This window comes from Pseudopodoces humilis, chromosome 11, assembly GCF_049639895.1.
Source record: "Pseudopodoces humilis isolate 2021_Gansu_Grassland_sample_001 chromosome 11, ASM4963989v1, whole genome shotgun sequence".
Lineage (NCBI taxonomy): Eukaryota > Metazoa > Chordata > Aves > Passeriformes > Paridae > Pseudopodoces > Pseudopodoces humilis.
Window position 1 is genome coordinate 2203420 of NC_142210.1, and position 23084 is coordinate 2226503.

At 41.7% G+C, this 23084-nt stretch overlaps 1 protein-coding gene across 1 annotated transcript in view; it reads right to left on the minus strand.

The window, feature by feature from the left end:
- Positions 1-23084, minus strand: part of LOC102099531 (glypican-5-like) — a 328856-nt gene that overhangs the window by 78199 nt on the left and 227573 nt on the right. Inside the window, exon 8 of the mRNA XM_014258398.2 lies at positions 11895-12045. Within this exon, the coding sequence (XP_014113873.2) occupies positions 11895-12045 (151 nt within the window). The remainder of the gene's footprint in view (positions 1-11894; positions 12046-23084) is intronic.

Below are 23084 nucleotides of genomic sequence, written 5' to 3' on the forward strand. Positions count from 1 at the left end.
TGTGACCATCTTCCAGCTTGGGTGCAGCCTCTGGGAGGTTTCTGACTGCCCAAGGTGTGCCTGTTGAAGGCCTTCAATAAACACCCACTGTATTCTCTTAACTCTGTCCAGCCTCTGTTCCACCCCAAGGCATCACAGGAGGTGAGGCTGCTGAGAAGCTGTCTGGCTTTCTTACAGGGCAATGCCATACTCCAGCCTGTCTGAGGGGAAAACATATAAACATGTGATAGTGCCAATCACAGAACTGCTCTGCAGCTACAAGAAAAGTCTCCACATCTGTGGCTTTGGGTATGACACAGCCTCGTGACTCGGTGCCTCTGCGGATGCTCAGGGCTTTTCTTCTGCTTTGGAAAAGCAAAACCCAGGCAGCAGCTGGCTGTTTCCACACTCCTTGGAGGGCTGGAATGAAATCTGCAAGGACAGTGGTTGGAGAGACCCTGGCAGGCAGGGATAGGCAAGGAACTTCCAAGAAAAATCCCCTAAGGTCCAGGGAATGAACACAAGTCCAGCAGGTAGTGACCAGACTGCCTGGAACACATGGATGTTTCTCACACCACAGACTCAATGAAAGGAACGATGTTCCCATGGCTTTAATAAAAAATGTAGAGCTCCATGGATAGAGAAGGACAAAAACTTACTTCCAGTGAACATGAGTTGTTGGTCATTTTCAAAGATAGTAATTTTTTTAGTGTGTGAATATAACATGAATATTTAAATTCCCAGGACTGTTCTGCAAGTATCTTTAAAGATGAGTGATAAAATGTTCCTGCTTGGATGCAGTTGTACCAAGCTTTGTAACGGGATTCTCTGCTTGAACTTGCAATGGAGCTGTATCCCAGTTTTGAGAGGATACTTTATTATCAATAGCTGAGTTTCAAATGCAACCATGGCCTCTGTAAATGAGATAAATCAGGATATTAAAAACAGACAGTGTCACAGGTGTTTAATCTGAACCAATGGAATTTCTGTACTTTGGCACAGGCCAGGCTCATTTCTGTACATCACCATGGGCAGCATTTTGCAGCAGCTTTAGGGTTACCACCCTGCACACGAGGGAGGGGGCAGCAGGATCCAACCCTTTGTTTGTTGGCTCAAGCTGTTGTTTAAGTCAAAAGCAAAATCCCCAGTGATAATTACTGGGTCAGAATCAGGCCAAACTCCCCCATCTTGTTGTTTACTGGCCTTTAGATTCTTTCTTGTGAATTTTAGAATGTAATGCCTTTAAATCAAGAAGAAATTTCTGGCTAAAAATATCAAGCTTATAGTAAATTATTATTATTATTATAAAAGCTAAATATTATTTGCAGGGGGAAAAATATTCCAGCTTGAATTAATACTTTCCCTTTTGTGTTCAAAACCTACAAAAAACATCCTCTGAAATTAACATTCTTCCAATTGCATCTGTACAACAAACGCTTCCATTTTTCAAAATGAAACCTTTTCAATAGAGAAACGAATTTGTGGGTTTTTTAATAGGAAGAAAACAGCTTTCCCCCCATCAGCTCTAGTGTTTCTCTACTGTGGATGAGATTTATCCTGATGGAGTTTAGCCCAGGGCACTGTGCTTGCCCCTCCACGTTCAGGTTACTGCAAATGTTCTTTGTGCTGGCTGTCGTAGCAGAGTCCTGAGTGTGCTGCAGCTCCATACATATTTAAACAGGCTGTTGCTTTACAAGCACATGTTCAAAAGATTTTATCTAATCAAATTTTAAATAGGAAATTACTTGTCTGACTTCACATCAGAAAGCTATTCCTTTCCCTTCTGCTCCAGATTGGGTTATTAGGACTTCACTCCTCAATGGTCAGCGGCGTGTCTGAGTCACCAGTCTTAATTCTGGGCTATAAATATCAAATGATGATTTATTACTGGGCACTTGCAATGCTGCAGTAGCAAATTCTCTTTAATCTCTTTAATTTGGAGAGTAGTTTGAAAAGCTGAGAATTTCTAAGGTTCTCTGTGCAAGTAACAGCTTTGTCAGTTGATTTTTGTGTCTCCCTCCCCCTTTCTGGTGATTCCAAGAGGTTTCCATGCCCACACTGACCCAGTCCTGCTCATCTCTGTGGATTAACAGCTAAGTGTGGGCAGCAATTGCATGGTGAATGGGCTAAAGCTGTGATGCTGAGAATGTTCAATGACTTTTACAAATAAATTGAATAAACTTTGGAAGAGCAGCTGTTCCCTTGTGTGCCCCCTGCCTCACCAGTGTTCAACATTCCTACCTCATCTGGACCTCAGCTGAGAGTTTATGATCTGCACAGCGACAGAAATGGTACCGTCTGCATATTCAAAAGTTGGTCTTTCCTTCCCAGAATATCCAGTTTTATTGTTTTCACCTCTTCCAAAATGCTGATTCCTTTTCTCCTGAAGGGCACCAGACCAACGTGTCTCACCTTTTCTGGCCAATGGAGCTGCCCAGGCAGCTCACTGGTGCAAGGGAGGTTTGCTTGTGCAAATCACACCTGGCTCAAGAATCTGTATCATTTCAGAAAGCATTAAAGCAGGAAATGGACTTAAATTTCACTGAAATAAAGACTGATCTGCAAACTTGACAGAATTGTTTATTTAGAAGATGAACAAACTAAGTGATATGAGATACCTCAAGAGATTAAAAAAAACCCAAACAAACCAAAACCATTTTTTAAATTTCAAAACACCTTTCTGCCATATTCAAAGTTTGGTTGGTTCTTTATAGTTTTTTATTTCAGAAATAATTCAAATTTGGCTTGACAAACTATTAGGCATTCAGAGAAGAGCAAGCACAACAGGGAGATTAAAGAAGACAGCGTAAAGAACATTAGACAATCTGTCTAAATCCTTAAAGACAGGAAGAGAAGGAAAACAAACATTTTCTGATTGTGATATTTAGGAGCCTGAACTAGGAATAGAATGTAATTTGGAAAAATAAAAGCTCTTTATACAAGTAAACATGAGGGGCAATTACTGCAGGCAAGCAGAGGAAACCAGAGCAACAACAGTGTTAGCAGTGCTGTAGGATCTTGTATCCAGCTGACTTTTCCATCACTGAGAACTGTGATGATGACCCTCAGTCATCCATAATTTAGGGATTTCACCCTGTTTGTACAGATTCAGGCTCCACACTTCAGCACCTCATATAAACCCAAAAAGGTTTCTAACTTCCCTCTTTTGCAAGTTAAATCTGGTTCCTGAGTTTGGGGCTACTGGATGATGTTACAGCCCAACACACCCTGAAAGGCCTCTGAAAGGTGTCACCTGTCCTGTCCAAAGTGCAGCTTTCAGGGAAATATTACCTGACTGCTTTCAGGATCAAAGGATAGAAATAAACACTCTTAAAAACCAGCAGACAGGAGACACTGTGGGATAAACCAGATGCAAAATCACCTGCTGAGGAATAATGTGCTTAATCTTTGAACACTTTTCAGGGAAGATATTTAAGTACATGCAAGATCATCAGCTGGTTTAAGTTATTTTAAAGTACCTTGATCTCAAGGCAGCCAGATCCAGCCCTATAAATTCTTGATCCTGTTGATATGTCACATACTTTAGCCTGAAGTTCTGTTCTTTTTGTAGTAAATTGAGTCTGGAGTACAGAGCAGTTGTGCTGTGCACTCTGTTACTGTAAAACTAAACTGTGCTTTCTTTCAGGGTATTGTTTTGTTCCTAAATTTCTCAGCTGAGACATTCTGATGGCATATCTGCTGGCTTCAGGCACAACAGAACTCTTTTAAGGAGCGTTATTTTACCTTAAAATGGACAATCAAGGAATAGAAAACCTCCAAATGTGCACCTGGTGTACTCAAGGTAGCTTCTCCCCAAAAAGCAAAGACAAAGCACCTCCAAGAAACATTGGTTCAAGAGGGGGAGGGAAAACAACCCAGAGCAGTTCTTTTTCTCCTCTAAAAGAACAGTGACTGCTTAGGCTTTCCTTACGAATCATAAAACAAGGGAAGGCGTCAGCAGGGAGAAACAGAAAGTGTATTTTCATTTGTCAGTAACTTCCAGTTCTATTTCCCCTGCCTAGCACTTGTGTGCAATGGGTTTCTTCAAGCCTTTAGGGTTGCAGTAATTCATAACCTTCCATTAATCAACCTGGCAGAATTCACCTTTGGAAGAAGCAAGGCCAGGGTTTGATTTTTGATTTCCTCCCTTGGAGGAGGGTGAGGAGGGAAGGTGGCAGAGGTGCCACAGGCACAGCACAAGGAGCAGGGGACAATGTCCCTGTCCCCTGGCTCTGGCCAGGTGAGAGTTCTTCCCTTGTGTGGCACAACAACTGGCAGGTGAACATTTTCCTTGGGCTTGCAGGATGGTTTGGATAACTTATAATCTAATGGCATTAATATTTTAAAGGGAGCTTCCATCAAATGATATATCTGTTTTGGAGCAATTTGAAGGACCTTTCATTGTTAACTCCTCTTAATTAATTTTGGCTTTATGGCATTTTGGGGGTAGATCACCTTAGCCTTCACATTTATCCTATCACTGCATGCCCAAGATATTCAAGCTCTTAGGTGAATTCCTCGTCAGAAGGACCTGAACCACACATCTCATGAGAGCTCCATGTGAAGGATTGGTTTTCTTCTCCCTTCAGCTGTGAACTCGGGGTGCCAGCCTGCTCCTCACAAATGACATTGTGAGAAAACAGCCCCACAACTGTGGGGTCAGAGTATCCACCTGCAGGGTGCTCTCACAGCCTGAACCAATGTGTTCTGCTCCATGTGATTAGCAATGCAATTTTTCTTAGAAACCTGATTTTCTCATGTTTTAGCCATCCAACACTAAGTTGCTTCTTTTTGTTTGTGCTCTTTTTGGTTTGACACTGGTCCTGTTTGGGACCATTCAGCTTCTGTTTAAAAGAAATCCTTTTTATTCATACCTGTGAGAAATGCTACTGAGTGGGAACTCATTGGAAAATGAGATCATTGAGTTTTCAGTTTAGGGCTGTTTTCAAAACCCATCTCAGAAATAGATGTACACATGGAATTACTCCTGTGGAAAGTAACCAGATAAAATACTGCTGACAAGGGCAGTGAAAATTGTTCTGCTGCAGTAAGTGTGTTCAAGGGACAGAGATTACTGGTAATATTTTTAATAGGAAGTTGGTAAAAGCGCATTACCCTTCAGTGATCTGCAGTGCAGTCCCTGATGGCTGCTTATACAGAACTACTGCAAATACTTAAGCCCCAAATGTCTTTATCTTGATCTCTCCAATGTTTAATTTCCTCCCACAGAACATGCATTGGAAGGCTTAGGGTACCCTAAGCAACTAAAATGCTTTACCTTTTAATTTTGTCTAAACGGTGCTAAGATGATCAAAATGTGCTGTAATTTACATTTCTCTGGTGAAATGGTAAAATTGCATTTCCCCAATTACCATTTTACCTCTTTGAAGGCACCAGAGATAGCACCAGAGCTGTTCAGAGAGCCACAGGGCTGGCACACGGTCTGTTATTCCTCCAGCTACTGCTCTGATCAGCATTAGGAGAAATTCCTGCAGGGGATGTGTTTATCTGGTCACGCAGAAAGTCATTTCTACAACTTGGCAGAAACTCCTGTCTTGAATGGATCAAAGCAGGAGCCCTGGTGGTGCTGGGAACTCTCACCTCAGGTCTCGGAGTGAGAATCTGAAGGAACTGAAATCCCATTCCTTTACTCAAACTATCACATAAATACTGAGGCTGAGGAAGGCTGAGGAATGATTCTAAGATTCTTCTTCTGTTCATTCCAGTTAAAATTACACTGTGTAATGTAGAACACAAAACTATAAAAAATACCTTATTCCTGTACTGGCAGATTATAAAATAGATTTTTCCAGGGACAGAGATGAGGAAACCTCCTTCTATCTTGCAGTATTCTCCTCCCTTCTCTGAAGCCCCTGTGAGCTGCACAGAGCAGAGCCTGCAGGAAATGCCACACTCACCCAGAGCATCTCTCAGCCCAGGAGAAGATGCTGGGACACCACCATGACATCGAAGTAACTCATGGCAGGACCAGCCCTTCCCAAGCTCAAGGAAATAATCAAAAATCTGTACTTTTCAATTTTATTATTTAGGTGTCTCTGGTTTTCTCTGCTCCCATGTCTCTTCCCAAGCTGAATGCTAAAATCAGAAGGCACAGCCAGAAATTTGCCAGCTGTGGAAGTACCACTCACTCTCCCCCACACGTGCTGAGGACCCTGGCAGGGTTTGCTTCTGCTCCTCTTGACAGAGACTCATGTCTCTCTACCGCCCCAAATGGGAAGCATAAGATGGAGTTTTCCTGAAAAATCAAACTTTTATAAGGGTTTAACCTGTTACTGTGCTGTTTTGAGGACAGAATGAGGCATTTATGCTGAGGGCAATCTAGGAATTTATAGGCTCTCTAAAAACAGAGATGGAGATAAAATGTCTTGAGCAACAAAGGGTGTAGAAAAAAGGCTGTGCAAGGCAGCAGGATGGGGAGGAGGTGTGATGGAAAGGTTTCTCTAGGCAGGAAGATAGAAGACACTGAAAATACAGCATTTCTGTGAGCCAGGATCATTTGTGAGGACGTGTGGCAATGAGAAACTGATGAGCATGGCTGACTGCCAGCAGATATTATGATCTCAGAATATTGATGTTTTGTACTAATAATTACAAAATCAGCAGCTGTACAACCGAGTATGTGGATAAATACAAGTGTAAGTGCATCCTGTGACATGGTGAATGGAAATGAAATATGATTAAAATGACAGGTCATACAGTAACACTGATGCCAAGAAAAGACAGACAAGCTGGGAGAATGATAACATAATAAAGCATTAAAGAATCTTGATATTCAAAAGGAAAAAACTGATAATGAAAATATTCATAAGCAGTCAGAGAAATGCATTAACTTCCCATTGCTGTTGAGAGCAGATACAGATCAGACAGAAGACAGCAAGAGAAAAGAAAATGTACTTGTCTGTACTTGTAAAAGCATATTGGGGCAAAAATGTATCCTTCTCACAAGCCCTAAATAAGAAATCTACAAGGATAATCTCTTCAGATACTCTGAAAGATAAGCAGAAAGATGGGGATTGTCCACACAGCCAAGAAGAAAGCCAAGAGTTGGAATCATGGCGTGTGAACGTTCCAGGTAGGTTTGTTACAGATTCCCACCCAGACAATGATCTGGGACAATGAGGCAGGATGTTCAGATGGGATGTCTGAAATCTGAAAGGTCTTGTTAAAAGGAGGGAGCTCCATGAAGGAATTAGGAGGAAGTACAGAAGAAAACTGTTCCTGGGACGAGGTAAGCATTTGGCAGAAATCGCAGTGATAAAACACATTTAACCCACAGTCATGGTTAAAGTGTGGCTGGGATGTCCCTGGATGTGTTTTTATGGAATGCCTGCACTGACAGACAGGACTGAAAGTATTGTACTAAGATCTCCTCTGCCTGAGGGCCAGCACTGCTCAGGCACTTGTTATTCCATGGACACCCACTGCTCTTGGGATGGGGACACAGCAGCAGCCCAGCTCTGTGTGGAACAAGACAGTGAGCCAGGAAAGCTCCATATTTCCATTGCCCAACAATCTCAAATTTCCAGGCATGTCAGGAGGGAGTTAACAGCTGTCCCACCTGAGGGCTGAGCTTTCTGAGGCAAATACAGATTCCAACCTCAGAGAGGGGAATCTGGTGCAACGACTGAAGTTCAAGTACACCAGACATTCATTTGGGGTTGTCTATTCTATTCAGTGAAGGAAGGTCCAAGGATGGACTAAACTCTATTTTCCTCCACCTGTGCTGTTTGCCTGCCCTGCCAGCCACAGGACAGCTGCAGTCCAGCAGGAGCTCCACTCCCTGGGACTTTGCACCATGTTGCATCAGGCTCCTCAAGACAGAAGCCTGGATTAATTTCTGTCTTGGCTGTGTGGAACATCCAGCCTCAGACACAGATGCAGGAGCAGCTGGGTTTCCCCTGCCTGCAGGTGTGCTCATGCACTCGTGCCCAGAGTGGTGTCAGCACAACCTTCCTCACCACAACTTCCACACAGCCCAGAGCTCCACACAGCTGCCTCTGGCCTTGCACTAAACACAGGTTTACCCTTGGCCTAAACATCTCCTCCACCTTTGTTTAGGAGTGAATCACCTGATGGCTTCCCTGAACTGACACCTAATCTTGGTTGTCATTGCTTGGGAGGGGTCTCATCACAACACAGAGCTGGCCAGTGGAGTTCCTTGCACAAGCTTCCTTCCCACTTTTCACCAGATATTCTCCTCCTCTGAAAAGGAGGCAGCAGAGGCAGGACCAGTGTGAATCTGCTGCTGTTCTCTTTCCAGGAGCAGCAGGACACTCACTGCTCTCCCTCAGTTCTGCAGGGCACTGAGCAATCCCTGCTCTCCTCCAGCACCACCAACTTCGTGTAAGGGCTAAAGAACAAGGACTTACAGTGATCAGATCCATGTAAGACTGGTTCTGGGAGCAGGCCAGGCTCAGCAAGGCTCAGCCTAAGATGCTGCTTTGCCCTTCTGCCTAGAAACCTGCACGACTGCAGCAGAGCAAACCACAGAGCAACTTCCCCATCCACGCTCAAGATTTATATGGCTGGCTTTCCTCTTCTTAAATCTCTCTTAAAGCTTTGTTCAAAGATGATTTACAGATGTTGTCATTAAAAAGTTGGTACTTGCCAACGAATAACACATGGGCCTGCTTGAGAAACTGCTGTTCCCACAGCTTTCCCCAGGAAGAGATACTCGGGGTAATTGGTAAGGCCTGTGAGAACAGGACATTATAAAGCATCTTCTACCAGCCATAAGTTTTGAAGAGAATCCTGGTTTCCTGAGAATTTATCTTGTTCATATAAAAACCACTTGGATAAACACACATGCTAAAGAATAGGTAATTAAGCCTATTACCATTAAAGAAGTGTTGATCTTTTCAGGTAATATTGAATGGGTCAAGCAAAGACTTATTTGCAACAAAGAGAAACAAAATCCCAGCACTAGCTGACAGACATCCATGTATCTTAATTATGGACATAAAATTAAATGGTTAATTGATATGCAGGTATGAGTCTCAAAGGCCAGAAGGTGACAAACAAAAGACCAGGATTGTACTGCCCATTGCTGGATGAGCTGAACTACAGAAATAGCAAATGCCAACCAAAAGGGAATAAAAAACAACAGAGGGAAAAGGGTGTTTCAAGGACCTGGCTGGAACATACCCACAGAATCACTTCTGTGCTCTCCCACTCATGGATTTCATGGTGAAATCCAAAAACCAGGAGCCCAGCCCTCTGTTAGCAGCTTGGAAAAACGACGTGGGGAGTCAGCAGTGGGCCCTGTCTGAGGAGATCTTTTGGAATAGCTAAAACCAGAAATGTTTCATGATGGTAACCCATGTATTGACAAAATTCTTGGCCATTTATCAGTAAAGAAAAGGGTTTTTTTGTTTTGTTTTGTATTTTTTTTTTGGGAGGTGGAATGAAATGAGCATTCCGTGGATTTTCAAAAACTAAAAGCAATCTCAGTCTTTTGCAATGCTCTCAACACTTAGAGCAGTAAATATAATTTCATATAGTTTTGAATAAATGACAGATGTAGTACATATTTACTACATTCTCAATTCTGCAATTTAGAGGCTGACATTGAAATATTTTCCTCTGTTTTTCATGGGCCTGTTGTTAAATGCATGACTGCTGTGCCAAAAAGTCTGTTTGGAAAGGCTTTTATTCCTTTCTTATTCCTTTTGTTCTGCTGTGTGACTGGGTGCTCCAGCATGCCCCAAAGAGCTCGGTGGCATTTCACAGCTCTGGTTTGTGTCTCACCCCACCTGTGAGGACATTCCCAGTGACTTCACCACCCCTCAAACCAGGGATCCATGTGGGATTTAGAGCCAATTCACCACTCAGTTTCCAGGCAAGCAGGGAACAGGCAATGTTGTCATGTTCCACAAACAATGGGTAGATGGACTGGATGTGTTTTAAGCTTAGGAAATCCAAGTTCACAGCTGTACAGATGCCAGCATCATCTCAGACATGCAGCAAGGGGAAACTCAACTAATCTCATGTTTGTTTTTCTTTAACATTCTATTAAAGCAAAGCAGCTCCATAATGAGATTACTGCATTTTATCTCTTAATTGTATCCAGATATGGAAAAGAGATTTACTGCTAGTGGCTGGTGTACAGTACAATATTTTAAAGCTAATTATGATAGAGCATTACTATTGTCACACAATGAAATACTTATTCTTCTGTTATGAATCAATACCATTTTCTAGAAGTTATTGTAACTACCTTTTTAATTGGATATACACCCTGCTAAATTCTGAAACAGCCAGTTATATAAATATAATTCTTTTAAATCCAGGATGATATCAGCATAAAATATTTTAATTAAATAGATCACAAAGAAGGAGAAAAATTGACATTAAGTAGCTTTCCCTTGTTAAAGCCAGCTGAAAGTCAAGTCTTGAAAGCATTCAAGTGTTTATTTTTTAAATGCAATTGTCCATGGAAGCATAGATATACATCCCCCCCAAATGGTATATTAATAGTTTGACTGAAGCTGTTGATAGTTCATTGAAGACTACCAAGCTTTTGTTTCTATTATTCCACACAGAGAGGAAATCACATTACAATATTTATCTTCCTAAATCCCCAGGGTCTAAAGCATCTACCAGTCTTTTTTGACTGAAATACAGTAAACAATTAAAAAGTTAAGCTAAGAGTTTTAAAATAACATTGTATCTGAGCTCCTTTGTTCAAAAATATTGGTGAGTAGATGGTGAAAGCCTCTGCTTGATCTGACAGTTGTAATTATTTAAAGATTTTTAAAAACAGTGTTCCTACGTGATGATACCCTGATCAAACAGTCCATCAATGCAAATTAAAATTCAGGTGTTTATAAACTGGTACTGCAATTACCTACAACACTCTGCACACATTCCAAAGTGTATCTTTAAGCTTGGTTTTCCTGCACAGATATTCACAACAGGGACAGCTGAAGTCTTGACCACAAGCAGATCACAGCGTGTTTGTAAATCTTACCTGAGTATGAGACACCTCTTCCCCCTCTGCACTTAGTGGCAAAGGGACAAGGAAAAGGCATTTGTTTATCTCAGCAGAACCAAGCAGGAGTTTAAAACCTACCTGAGCTCCAGCCATCTCAATGAGCACTGTTTTCAGCACTCTTCCACCTGTATTTCATATATTTACACATCTAATCCACATTATATTTACACTATGGTAAATTAAACCAGTTACATTTCAGTGAGGTAAAATGAATCTAGAACTTAGAGATGAGGTAAACCAATAATATCAAGTATTTAGAAACATCTACTTCTTATTAAGTTACTGAAAGGATTTAACTACATATTATATTGCCAGTATGGTGGTGGAAGTTGTTAGATTCTGAAGCTGATTCTACACTTGATGACATATTATCCAAGTAATTTAATTAATAAATATTGCAGAATGGAGTATCTGAGACTATCAAGAAATTCCATTTAACCAGCAGCTCACCACTAGGGAAAAAAACTCACAATATTTCCTACATTTTTTTCAAGAATATATAAATTGAGCCAACTCTGGATCATCCTTCAGTGTCATTTTGCAATAAATAAATGTTTATGTTAACACTTAGCATACTCTATAAGGTCATCAATTTTCTACTTATCTGAAGAGCCCACATTATCTAGGAAGGTTCTTCAGCACTCCTGTGATCCAGATTTCATTGCAGACATTATTCACTCTATGTTTATGTCTTTTATCTGCAAGCCAAGTGTTAAATTATATTGGGTTAGTGTCTGTATCATTCTATTTTTACCGCAGCTCTTCACAGATTAAGATTCAAATCCTTTGAATTTAGTAGGATTTTGACAGCAATTCAAGCAGTGTAAGTCTTAGCTCTGGCCACCTAATTGTGACACACACATTTCTAAGCTCTCTAGCTGCCTACAGAAGCTGTATTTACCTGCTGTGTGCATCCTGTCCCCGGATCCTTGGCAGCCATCCTCATCATCACAATCTCCACTTGACTCCATCTCCTCACTCCTTCCATCCCCACTGCCAGCGTCTCGGGGACCCCATCGCTCCAGCTTCGACTTTGCCTTCTCAGCATCCAGCTGAAATGGAAGAAGTGACAAACCAAGCACGGTCAGACTATTTACACAGTTCCTACCCCTGGCACCCGCCTGCTTCATCCAGCAGCAAACACTCCCTCGTGCACTTTTGAGAGCAGCTCCTCGAGCTGGAGCCTGTTTCTGGCAATGGCATTCAAACATTTTGGAGTAACAGACTATGCAACCAAATGTTCCCCACTGTAGTTGACCACTTATCAAGCTTTTAATTGAAAACATCACATCTACCAGTACCAGCACGGGGAGTGCTGTTCCCACAGCTCTTCCTTTGCCAAGCACAGCTCAGGGATCATTGATAATGATGGTACAATCTGCCAGCTGTCCAAGTGCTCCTTTTGAGGGATTTACAACACCATGACAGCTCACAGCTGAGGGAGTTTGCTATTTTTCATGATGGGCTTGGTCATTTGGAAACCTTGCCCCTAAATATGACTTTTAAGATGCCTGTTCCAGCTGCAAGGTGTTCATTAGATTTCACTTGAAGTATTTCCAGGACTGAGCACTTTTCTAAACTAAATCTAAATCTATCACACCAGGTCATGCTTGCTCTAACAGCAGATTTACCCCCCCAAAAAAACTCAGCTTTTTGATCTTTAGATAACTTTTTCTCCTGCTGTCACCACGAACAGCTGCCTACTGTTAGCACTGTGGAAATAAACGATTTTTCAGCTCACTGGTAGTTCCAAAAGATGAAAAACCCCATTTCCATGGGAGTGAATCCAAACCCAGCCTGTGCAGGGCACACCAAGAGCAACACTATCTGGGAAAAAAATCAAAACAACCAAACGGCTTAGACTAATAAATTGTGTTGTAAGGCAAATATTCATTGTGCAAGGATGGTCCAGGAGAAGCCTGAACCTTTCCCCCACTCCTGAGGAGCACTGACCAGCTGGAAAGACACTACTCTCTCAAAGCCTCTGCACAGCTGCCAGACTGGGGATCTATCCAACACCTTCAGCACAAGTATCTGCCTCCCAAAGTACTCCAGATCCATTTCAGGCTTTGTGATCTGCTTCATCCCAAAGGACTGATTATTCTTGGTACTGAGCAAAATGTGCTTTGAAATGTAACACACTGGAGATTCAAACACTAAAAAGGAGCTGTTCTGGGAGCTGTGGGTGAACTGGAGCACAGGGCTAATACAGCTGTATTTAATGGGCTGAAAGGATGGTGATGGATGCAGCAATTTCTCTGTAGTGTGAAGCTTTGTGTCACAGTCTCCTTCAGGTGCTGGGAGCTGCCATCCTCCCCTCTGGGGCTGACAAATGCAGCAGAGATCCAGTTCTGTGGAACAGCAGATGCCAACTTCTGCAAGGCAGAACCAGGAAATTCTGCACCCTTTCACTGAAGAGCTCAGTTTGCTCATTCTGAATTCACAAATAACTGCACAGTGCAGTGGAAGATCAGTAAGTGGGAGGAGAGTGTATGGACTCGGGTGGGGAAGCGCACTGAACACTCTCTAATTGTTACTACATGTCTGGTTTTTATAAACAACTTGCTTAATACTGAGCCTTGCTATTCACAGCCATAAAGTCCGAAGCCATGACAATACAAAACAACATTTTGTTAAACAATTGGAAAATTTTGCCTATGAGGGAGAAAGATAACTCAGTTCTTCCACAAATTTATTGTATCCTGACCATATTAGAAAAGACTCATTCATTCTTAGTTATAATTCTTCAGAATGAAAAGAAATGGCTGAGTGGCAAACAGAACAGACAGAAAATTTAATAAAGGCTTTTAATGACTGTTTACAAGTCAGAGCAGAAATGTTTACTGACTGATAAGGCACTCCTTCTTTGCAAAAATCTGATTTCATTCACTGCCCATGGCTCAAATCCTGACTTCTGCTCAGAACAAGCAATTCTTGAACCAAATGGGCCGCAGCTCTAAGGAGGAAGCTGAGCTTCCCAGCATGGTGCACTGCAGTATTTCTGGGTTCTGGTGCCTTCACTGCAGCGAGAGAGAAGCTGGAGCCCAGACCTGCATCTCCTCTGGATCTCTGAAGGTGAAGCCAGCCCTTTTTCTTAGATGCCCTTTCTTTCTCAGCAGAGAGGGGCCATCAAATTACCCAGAGCCCTGATATCCTAACATCAACTCAGGTGTGACCTACCAACCCCTTTCACCTTGGATACCCTTTCCCAGCCTCTTCACAACAGGGCTTTTATGTCCTGGGGCCAGCACTCACCTAGAACGATGGATCAGAGCCTGACTTTGTGCATCAGTAATGGTTCATCTATAAATAAACCAATCCCAGGAGATGGGACAGTGCAGCCACCTCAGTGAGGAGCCCCAGACACGCTGAGCACCCCTGCTGAGAAGGCAATGTCACCATTTCACAGTGACTTGTGACCCAGCACCCTTCTCTCTGCAGAAGGCACAGCTCTCCTTTGGCTACTGCCACAGGACCCCGGTGAGATCAGCGTTTCAGGGCAGTAACAAAGCTTATGGCAGCATGTCCCAGCCTCCTTTTTTTTCCCAGAATAGCAGAAACCTGTCTCAAAGGCTTGAGACTGCACCCTGGAGGCGTTTAAGAAAAGCCTGGATGTGGCACTCAGTGGTTTAGTTGATGAGGAGGTGTTAGGTCACAGGTTGGACTGGATGCTCTTAAAGGTCTTTTCCAACCTAGTTCATTCTGTGACTGTGAAAATAGCACCAGGCATCAGCATGGACTGGGAAGGTGGAGCTTTAGAAGATGATAATGGAAGACATTAACCATCACTTTTTACTGTCTGGCCCCAGGGGTGGGGTGTGGGCAGGGAATGCCTGCTGTGCTTTGTGGCTGGGGGGCTGCGAGGTCCCCAGCAGAGGATGTGGAGGTCACCTGGAGGTTCAGGTCATCCTCAGAGACAGCCTGGAGGACACAGATCTGTTAAAAACCTTGAGCAATTCTCCAGCCTGCTGCCACCAAGCACAAATCCTCCTGCTTCCCCAGAGGGGAGAACCAGAGTTCCTTGCCCCAGTTTAACACTGGGGAGCAGAGACTGGAGTCAGTCGTGGCATTTCTATCATTGCTTAAGAGCCACTCTTAAAAACGCCTTCTTTTGGTGGCTCTTTCCCTGCCAGCTGACAAATGATGCCATCCAGCCACCCCTGGCAACTCTGCACAACAGAGCTCCTGTTCTGGTGCTGAGAATTGATGCCTCAGTTAAATAATTGCAATGAATTTCAGGCTGGGCCCTGGAGCTTGTGCCTTTACCTTCACAAAGCACAAGTTACCTGCTGCTTAAGATTCCAGGGAATACTGGCATCTTAACAGCTTAAAAATTAAGTCTTCAAGTTTTTGCCATATGTGAAAGATTTTTTTTTTCCCTCTTGAAAAGGTTATATAAATGGATCAGTAAGATTTGTACAGTCCAACTGGAAACTGACTCAAATCAGGAATTTTCCCAACTGCAATAAGCTTTGGATCAGGTTCACAAACCTCTGAAGGGTTTCTGAGAAACTATATACTGCTTCTGTGGGGAAGTTTTAGTGTCTGTATCTGACTCAGCTGAAAGGTAAAAATCACATATTACTATTCAGCTCTGAGTCAGACACAGATGACTCTCCTGCACGGATTTTATTTATTCCAGCAAAGGTCCCAACCTTAAGTGACATTAAAAATATAAAAAAAAAAGAAGTTCTGCTGACATCAGGTTTTCTGGAGAAGAAAGAATTCATATGAGAGTGGCTCCTGTCTTTCTCTGCTATTAATACTTCATGATGTAGCACGCACATTCCCAGTCACATAAAAGAGTCCTTCAGACTTCAGAGGCTTCAAAGAGCCCGTGACACACAACCCTTGAGCTCTGCACAAGGATCTAACCCTGGTTCTCACTCTGAACACAGGTGTGGCAGAATACAAACTCATTATCGTGGTTTTTCACGAAGCCAGTTCTGCTTGAATACTTCCACCCCTTAATTAAATAATAACTGCTTCACTCCATGAAAACCATTGTAGAAAAAGGTGCCAATTTCTATCTGTTTCATTGATCAGTCTATTTGCTGAGGGGTCATATATGCATGTGTATGACTTCAAGCTGTAGGATAATAACCCCATTTCATCAGAAAATAGGTTTTAAAATCCTATTTTATACCACAGTTTCAAGCTTCTCAGGTCAGTGAACACAACAATGAAAATACTCTCTTTGAATAAAGCCACTTAAAAGTTGTGTGCTTGGAATATTCAGAGAAAATTCCATAGAATAATTGTCCCAGGGGGATTTGTGATTAGTTTTCTACATGACAGATTGCACTGCGAATGCTTTTTTCCTTCTGAAGAGTCAGCTCTGAGGTGAAATGTGACTTGCGTCCACTCTCCATGTGAGCACACATATCACTTGCTGCTGTTCCAGTGGGAGGGAAAACCAGCTGCTTATACACTGCATTTAGAAACTGTAAGCTAAGCATGATTTTTTCTCAAGGTACTCACAAGTAGCTGCCTTTTTAAAAGTGCTCCAGTGACATAAATATGATTTGCAGAGACAAAGTGTTTTGCCAGCTTATACACAAATAATGCACAAAGCCTCATCTTGAAAGGAATCATAAATGACTCAATTCTTCCATTCATTTCTTTAAAAATGAAAATAAAAAATCCTTTCTAAACCATTATTAGGTCAGAAATGACTACTGGAAAAGACAATGTGCCTTTGTTTTTGTTAGGAACTGACATACTGCTTTAGGCATAAAGCTGCATTTTACTGGTGCCTTGTGACTAAGCAGATGTTCTGTCATTTCACAAAACAATAGCAACATAACAAATTTTAGACATAACTGCCATATATACACTTATTCCAAGTGGGACCTCTCCGAGATAACATTTATGGTTCATTTTCCTCCACATATGCTCTTATCTCCTTCATAAAGGCATTTGGCAGTTTCTCCTTTTCACGTTATCTAGCACATGTACATTACAACATAAGGAAGGAAAATAAACTCATTTAGCTTCAGTTTTGTCAGACATTTTCTTTGGTTCGTTCTTCCTTTGTCTCTATTTCACAGAAACCCAAAAAGCCCTGATCAATTAGCCCCTTCTAGTTTCTTCAGGAAGCAGTACAGCCCAAGGAGGTAGCTCCTAAATCCCCTTTTTAGCTGAAGGGAACAGACATCCAACCTTCTGCAGCAACCAACACCCCCAGCCCTCCTTCTGCTGTTTATTCAGATCCTTCCAATAACCTTTCATGACACATCCTGCTTTACAAGTCACCTGGACACATCACAATCATTTCAATGAACAGCTATACATAATTTATGGGGCAGGCTTAGGGGCTGACAATGGCTTTGGAATTTTATTCCCATCCCTCCAGACCAGACCTTTTCAGCTCGGGAACTGGACCAACACTGGTAAATTCCTTTGTTCTGTGGTTTTTTTCTCCAGCCTAAGCACCTCACATTAACATACATTGATATTTGTATTTATTGTCTATGTCCATGTTCCTAGAATATATAAATATATATATATATATATCTCATATACACTGAAAGGGAAGGCTCCCTTGAAGCAGATGGAAACATGCTAAGTGCCAGTCTCAGAAAATGGGGCCCAACACCCTTCTTTTGCCCTCTGCCTTGCCTCTCCACTCAAGCTACACACAGGAATTTCAAAGTTCTTTTTCCATGTTGGCAATATTTTTTTCCCATTTTTTTTTTAAATTTGTTCTCCCATCAAGTTTCTCAGAATAGCCCTACCCTCTCTGTATTGGTTTGGGACATGGCAGCTCCCCACGGAGCCACCTTTTGGATAAACTGCACAAATTCCTGGTTGAGCAGATCCATGAGGGTCACAGGGACAGAAAGTTTCCTTGGGATCACTACATGTGGCAGGGGAAATGACACAGCTGCTTCTAATGTCTTTCCCATGTTGTTTTTCATCTCCTGCTTCAGTCTAGAATTACTTTGTTCCATGTCTGGTGATTATTTGGTCAATCCTCCCACTGTTTCTGAGCATCTCCAGTATGAGCTGTTCATCTTTTGGGAAGGTCAGGACTTGTTTTCTGATTTTATCCATCTTTTTGAAGCTAAAAAGCTGTTGGAATTGGTGTTTTCATTTGTTTTGACTTGCTTTTATTCACATCAAATCACTAAATTACTGCTTTCAGAAACAGCATCTGTATTCCTACAATGGCTTTAGATTCTTATGGTTTCAGTGGAAATTTCTTGCAAACATTCCTTTTCTCTATTTTCTCTTTTCTCTCCTTCCTATTTTCTCTATGTTTCCCTCCTAATTTTAAAGCCCTAGCTTCTCCACACACACTTTCCAATCCTCTGTCATTGAGGATTTGTATTTGCCCAAGTCTGTCTCTACCTGCGACTCCTTTTTCTTCTCCTGCTTTTTACAGATTGACTCATTACCCTCTTCTTGACATTTTTATTGCCAGGTGACACACTGGATACCTACAAATCCACACTTTCACTTATCTTTGAATACTTTTAATTTTTTCTCTCAGTCCTTCCTCTAACCTGGCTGTGTCTCTCTGATTTCCTGGATATTCCACTGTAGATCCATACCCCAGAGCAGAGGAGCTAAAAGCATTTATTTCTTCCTGGTTGGATTACAAATGTTTCAGCAGGAATCTAAAAGATGGTTTTTAGAGATTCACTTTGCTACACTGCAAAATTAATGCTTCCATTTTTGCAGTTTATGGTTTCTGTTTTCCAACTGCTTTTTGAAGGTGAGCTAGGAGACTGCTTAGCACCAGGATCAGCTTAATATTCACTGAATTAAATCACACCAGCTACAAATGTTCTCATATTTACTGATTACACTGTGAAGGAGCAACAAGAATGTGCACTCACAGAATCTCAGCACTATTAGCAGGAGCTTCATAGTAACAGTTTTGGTAAAACGTCACACAAATGAATTTTCACACAAATTAATCGTGACCAATGTAAAGTGAGCACAAGTTTAAAAAAAAAGCTTATTCCAGTTAATAATGCACTTAAACAGATGTCAAGGAGAAGAAAGCAAATCTGATTTAAATTCAGCAAGTCAACTGGGGCAAGGGAGCAGCAGACACCTCTCCTTGATGTCTTGTCTTGCTGTTGGGCTGTAACTTTTTGGTGTTTTGTGATGCACTAAAGAAGATCCTTCTGATCTGGTATCTAATACGCCTAACTCAGACATAAACACTGGGTTAGTCCCTGCCACAGGTGTGAATTTCACCTTTAGACAGAAAATAGGCCTAGTGTTCCCCAAAAACATAACTGGCTTTTTAAGCTGCAGTATGTTTAGTTTGAAAATAGAGCATATGGCTAAAAAATCTGTCGTGTTACACTGAAGACTCTCTGCATCTTGTTACGGTAAAAAAAAATTAAAAAAAATTAACAATTGCAATAAAATTGTAATAATTTGTAATAAAAATGTAGCATAAACATAATCATTGGTGAGGAATAGGTAGTAGTTGCTTACAAAAGACCTTTGACTCTTCAAAATAGCTCACTTTGGGGAAAAAAAAACCACCTTTAGATGGCACAGTGTACTCTTCCAAAAATAAAATCTGATTACAAAAGACCTTTTACACTTCAAAACAGTTCATTATTTGGGAGAGGGTGTGCTACAACAGCTGCTGGGAGTGCCCACAAGGCAGTGAGAATGACAAAAAAAACCCCCAAAAGTCTGATTTAAAGATTAAGAATGTAAATGATTGGAAACAGTAGGTATGTCTGTCTCCTTTCAGTGAGTTCTTGCTTCCCCCTCAGCTCTCTGTGCATGATATTCACTACAGGATAGCTCAAATTCCAAATTTTGTATAGATAAAATATACTAAGGGTCTTCCCCCATGGCACAAAGATGATTGGGAGAATCTGGTTATTGTTGGTTAAAGGTGTCTCGCCTTTCCCTTAAATGCAGACATCTCTGAGAACAAAAGAAGCATATTAAAAAAAAAAAAAAAAAAAAAAGAAAAAAGGTGGAAACATGTATTTTAACTATCAGAAGAGAGATGAGCTTTGGGAGCAGCCTCGCATGAGGAAGGTGGGGACAAAAAATCTCAAGCATTTGCAAGACCTGGCTGAATAAATCCATGAGGGGAGTAGCCTGTGATGTCAATGAGCTACACGTGGTATTTCAGGAGGTCTCTTCCACACTTCCATCCTGTATCTCTACACTCCACTGGTTTCTAATATTAGAAAATTGATTTGTAAAATCATAAACCAGAACTACCCCCATTAGCAATTAGGAGTGGGTTGGTTTTTTTACAGGAAAATTACGTCCACCTAGCAAATTATGTCCATTCTTTCTTCTAGGCTAAGAATGAAGCCTCTTAATTGTGCCTGAAGTCAAAACGTGGTTCAAAAACTGTATTAATTATTACTGGGGCTTAACATAGTTTACAAATGAGCTCTGACTCATCAGGGTTTAGATGTCTAAGAATAGCCAAGGACCTTGTGTCTGATCAGACTTGGGAGTGTGAAATGAGAAGTGCCCGCAATGGTCACACTCCATCAGCCCTGGAATGGCACCCTTCTGCCAGGCTGCATGTTTTTATGGGCTAAATGGGTAAACAGTGGCCAATCTCAATTGTCTAAGGAACACAGCCAACCTTTCTCCTTGCTTTGTACTCTGACAGCAATTACCTTTGTTATTTGCTGAGGGAAATGTTCATGACATGCTCCAGTGCATGTTAATTCTGTTTCATGTTCTTGGATAATTATCTGTTTTCAAGCTCTATGTTGGGGAACATCATTTTCATAGTATGAAAAGTTTGACATTTCATTGGAAAGACTCGTGAACAATCCAAGTCTCTCATTTTTTTGGGAGTGCTCAACAGACCCAGGCTTTGGATTTGACGTTTCATGTTAAAACATGACAGAAGCAGGGATCTGCTTAGGCTCCTCCACACTAAATCACAGCAACGAAGCACTAAAATACAACATGGAAAATATGGGAAGAAGATGGGAAATGATGTTTGTCGTGCATTTAGGAGGTATCAGTGTTGGGAGCTGAATCACCAATTATTCATTACATAAGCTAAACAGCTTTAATGACATTACAACCCAGAGCCACATATAAAAATAATCCCACTGTCTCAGGGCCACCACACGTCTCTGAAATCTTGAATATCATAAATATGTTGTATTATTTAGAAAGTGCCACATGTACAGGGAAAGAAAGAGAAAATAAAGGATTGAAGACTATGCTGCTATGAATCAGCAAACTGAATTCTGTGGAGCTGCTCCAGTTTATTCCACATGAAGGGCCAGCTCAGATTTTTTTTCTGTTTGGGAAAGCATGGTGTTGTAACAGAACAGACAAATGCATTTCATGTTGCATAAGTCTGACAGAAGAAAAGACTCCTTCCAGATGTTGTACTCCCATGGTTTCAATGGTAACATCTGAGGACACGATTGAATGCATTTGCTAAATCATTTCTACTTAAAAAGGGAAGGAGAGGGAAGAAAATATACTTTCTGCAAGCAGCAGCTGTCACTGGAGCTTCTTCCTTATGTTTTTTCCTATTGCTTTTCGTTGATGGCTTCCATGGAGGTTCTGTGCCATCACAGAGATTGAATTCACAACACTGGGTTTTTACCAGCGAGTCTCTCTCCTCACAGAACTCAGGATCTGTTAAATTTGATTGAAATTGGCTGAAGAGTAGAAAAGATCCAGCAGGAGTGGCAGGGCTGAGAGGCAGGGACACAGCAGAGCACATTACATAAACCACATTTGTTTATGCAACCAGGTTAAAACACAACGTGAGGGCAAACAACCAAGTGCCCTCAGCAGACCACCAGTGACATTTCTGGAGAGCAGGAAGAGTTCTTTGTCTGATGCAGCTTTGCTTTTCCCCTCACAGGTTTAAATTCTGTTCAGACTCAGAACAGGCACAGTGAGTGGAAAAAGGTCAATGCATCGGTCTTCACGGAATATCATCTGCTCCTACTGCCTTTTGAGAGCCACTAACAAGATAATCTGATCACAAAGATCAAAAGCTCTCTCGTGGTGCACTGGGGAAATTGATAACTGCATTCTCCTATGCTGTAGATCCTGTAATTCAGAGCTGGGAACTGGCCCACATTTACCAGAGATGTAAAGTGGCTTTGAAAGTCTGTCTTTATCTCTCATTCACACTATATAAAGGAACTGATATTTCCTGGGAGAGAACAGGAATGTTCAGAACAGGGCTGCAGACTTGTGCTACCAGCACTTTACTGCAGGACTCATTTAAGTCATTTCAGCACATCCAAGCTGAAACATCATTTGCCCTGATGTTTTACACTTATATTTTATACTTATTAATTCAGAATGTTTTCTTGACAAGTGACTAAGCTCCCATTTAATCAAACAGAATAATTTTCACTGATGTATCTTCTGAGATTTCTGAATTTCTCCATTCTATTTTTTATTTCACCAAAAATTTAATTATTTATTTAATTAAAACAATCATCCTATTTTCTCCATTGATGGGTCTAAATTAGATTCTGCTCTTGTACAGCTCTGCAGACCTCACCTAAATTTCAAGCAGTGTTCAAAAGGAGCAAAGAAAAGATGTCAGCTCTGCTAAAGACAAGTGAGAATTCTGGACTGGAGCAGGCTTCTATTATTGTTAAGACCTAGTTTGGAATAGGTGAAAACCCAGGAAAATGACCTGAGAACTGCCAGTGTGAGATAGTCAGTGGAAACCAAAACATTCTACTGATCTTGCTTTTTACCCCTTCTCAGCAAGATGCTCTCCATTTCATTTGTATTTCATCTTTCTTGCCAGTTCCTCTTCACTGCTCACTCGTGAGCCACCCCTCCTATTTTTGCCTTCTCACGGAACAGCATCCTTTTTCCTGCCTAAATGCAATCATCTTTCAGCTGAGCTCAAGGATTCTTGGTCACTTCTGTTTGAATGCACCATTAGGTTTTACATGTGGAAGCTCTTCTTGTCCTGGAGACCATTCCCTGGGGAGCTGCAGCAGCTCTGCCCAGCGGACACTGAGGACCCTCCAATGCTCCCACCGGTGTCTCTGCCCTGCCTCACACCTCCAGAGTGCAAGGCTGGCCTGCCTCTTCATTTTGCTCTCATTTGCTCTCTCAGGCCTTTTGTACCACTCAGAAT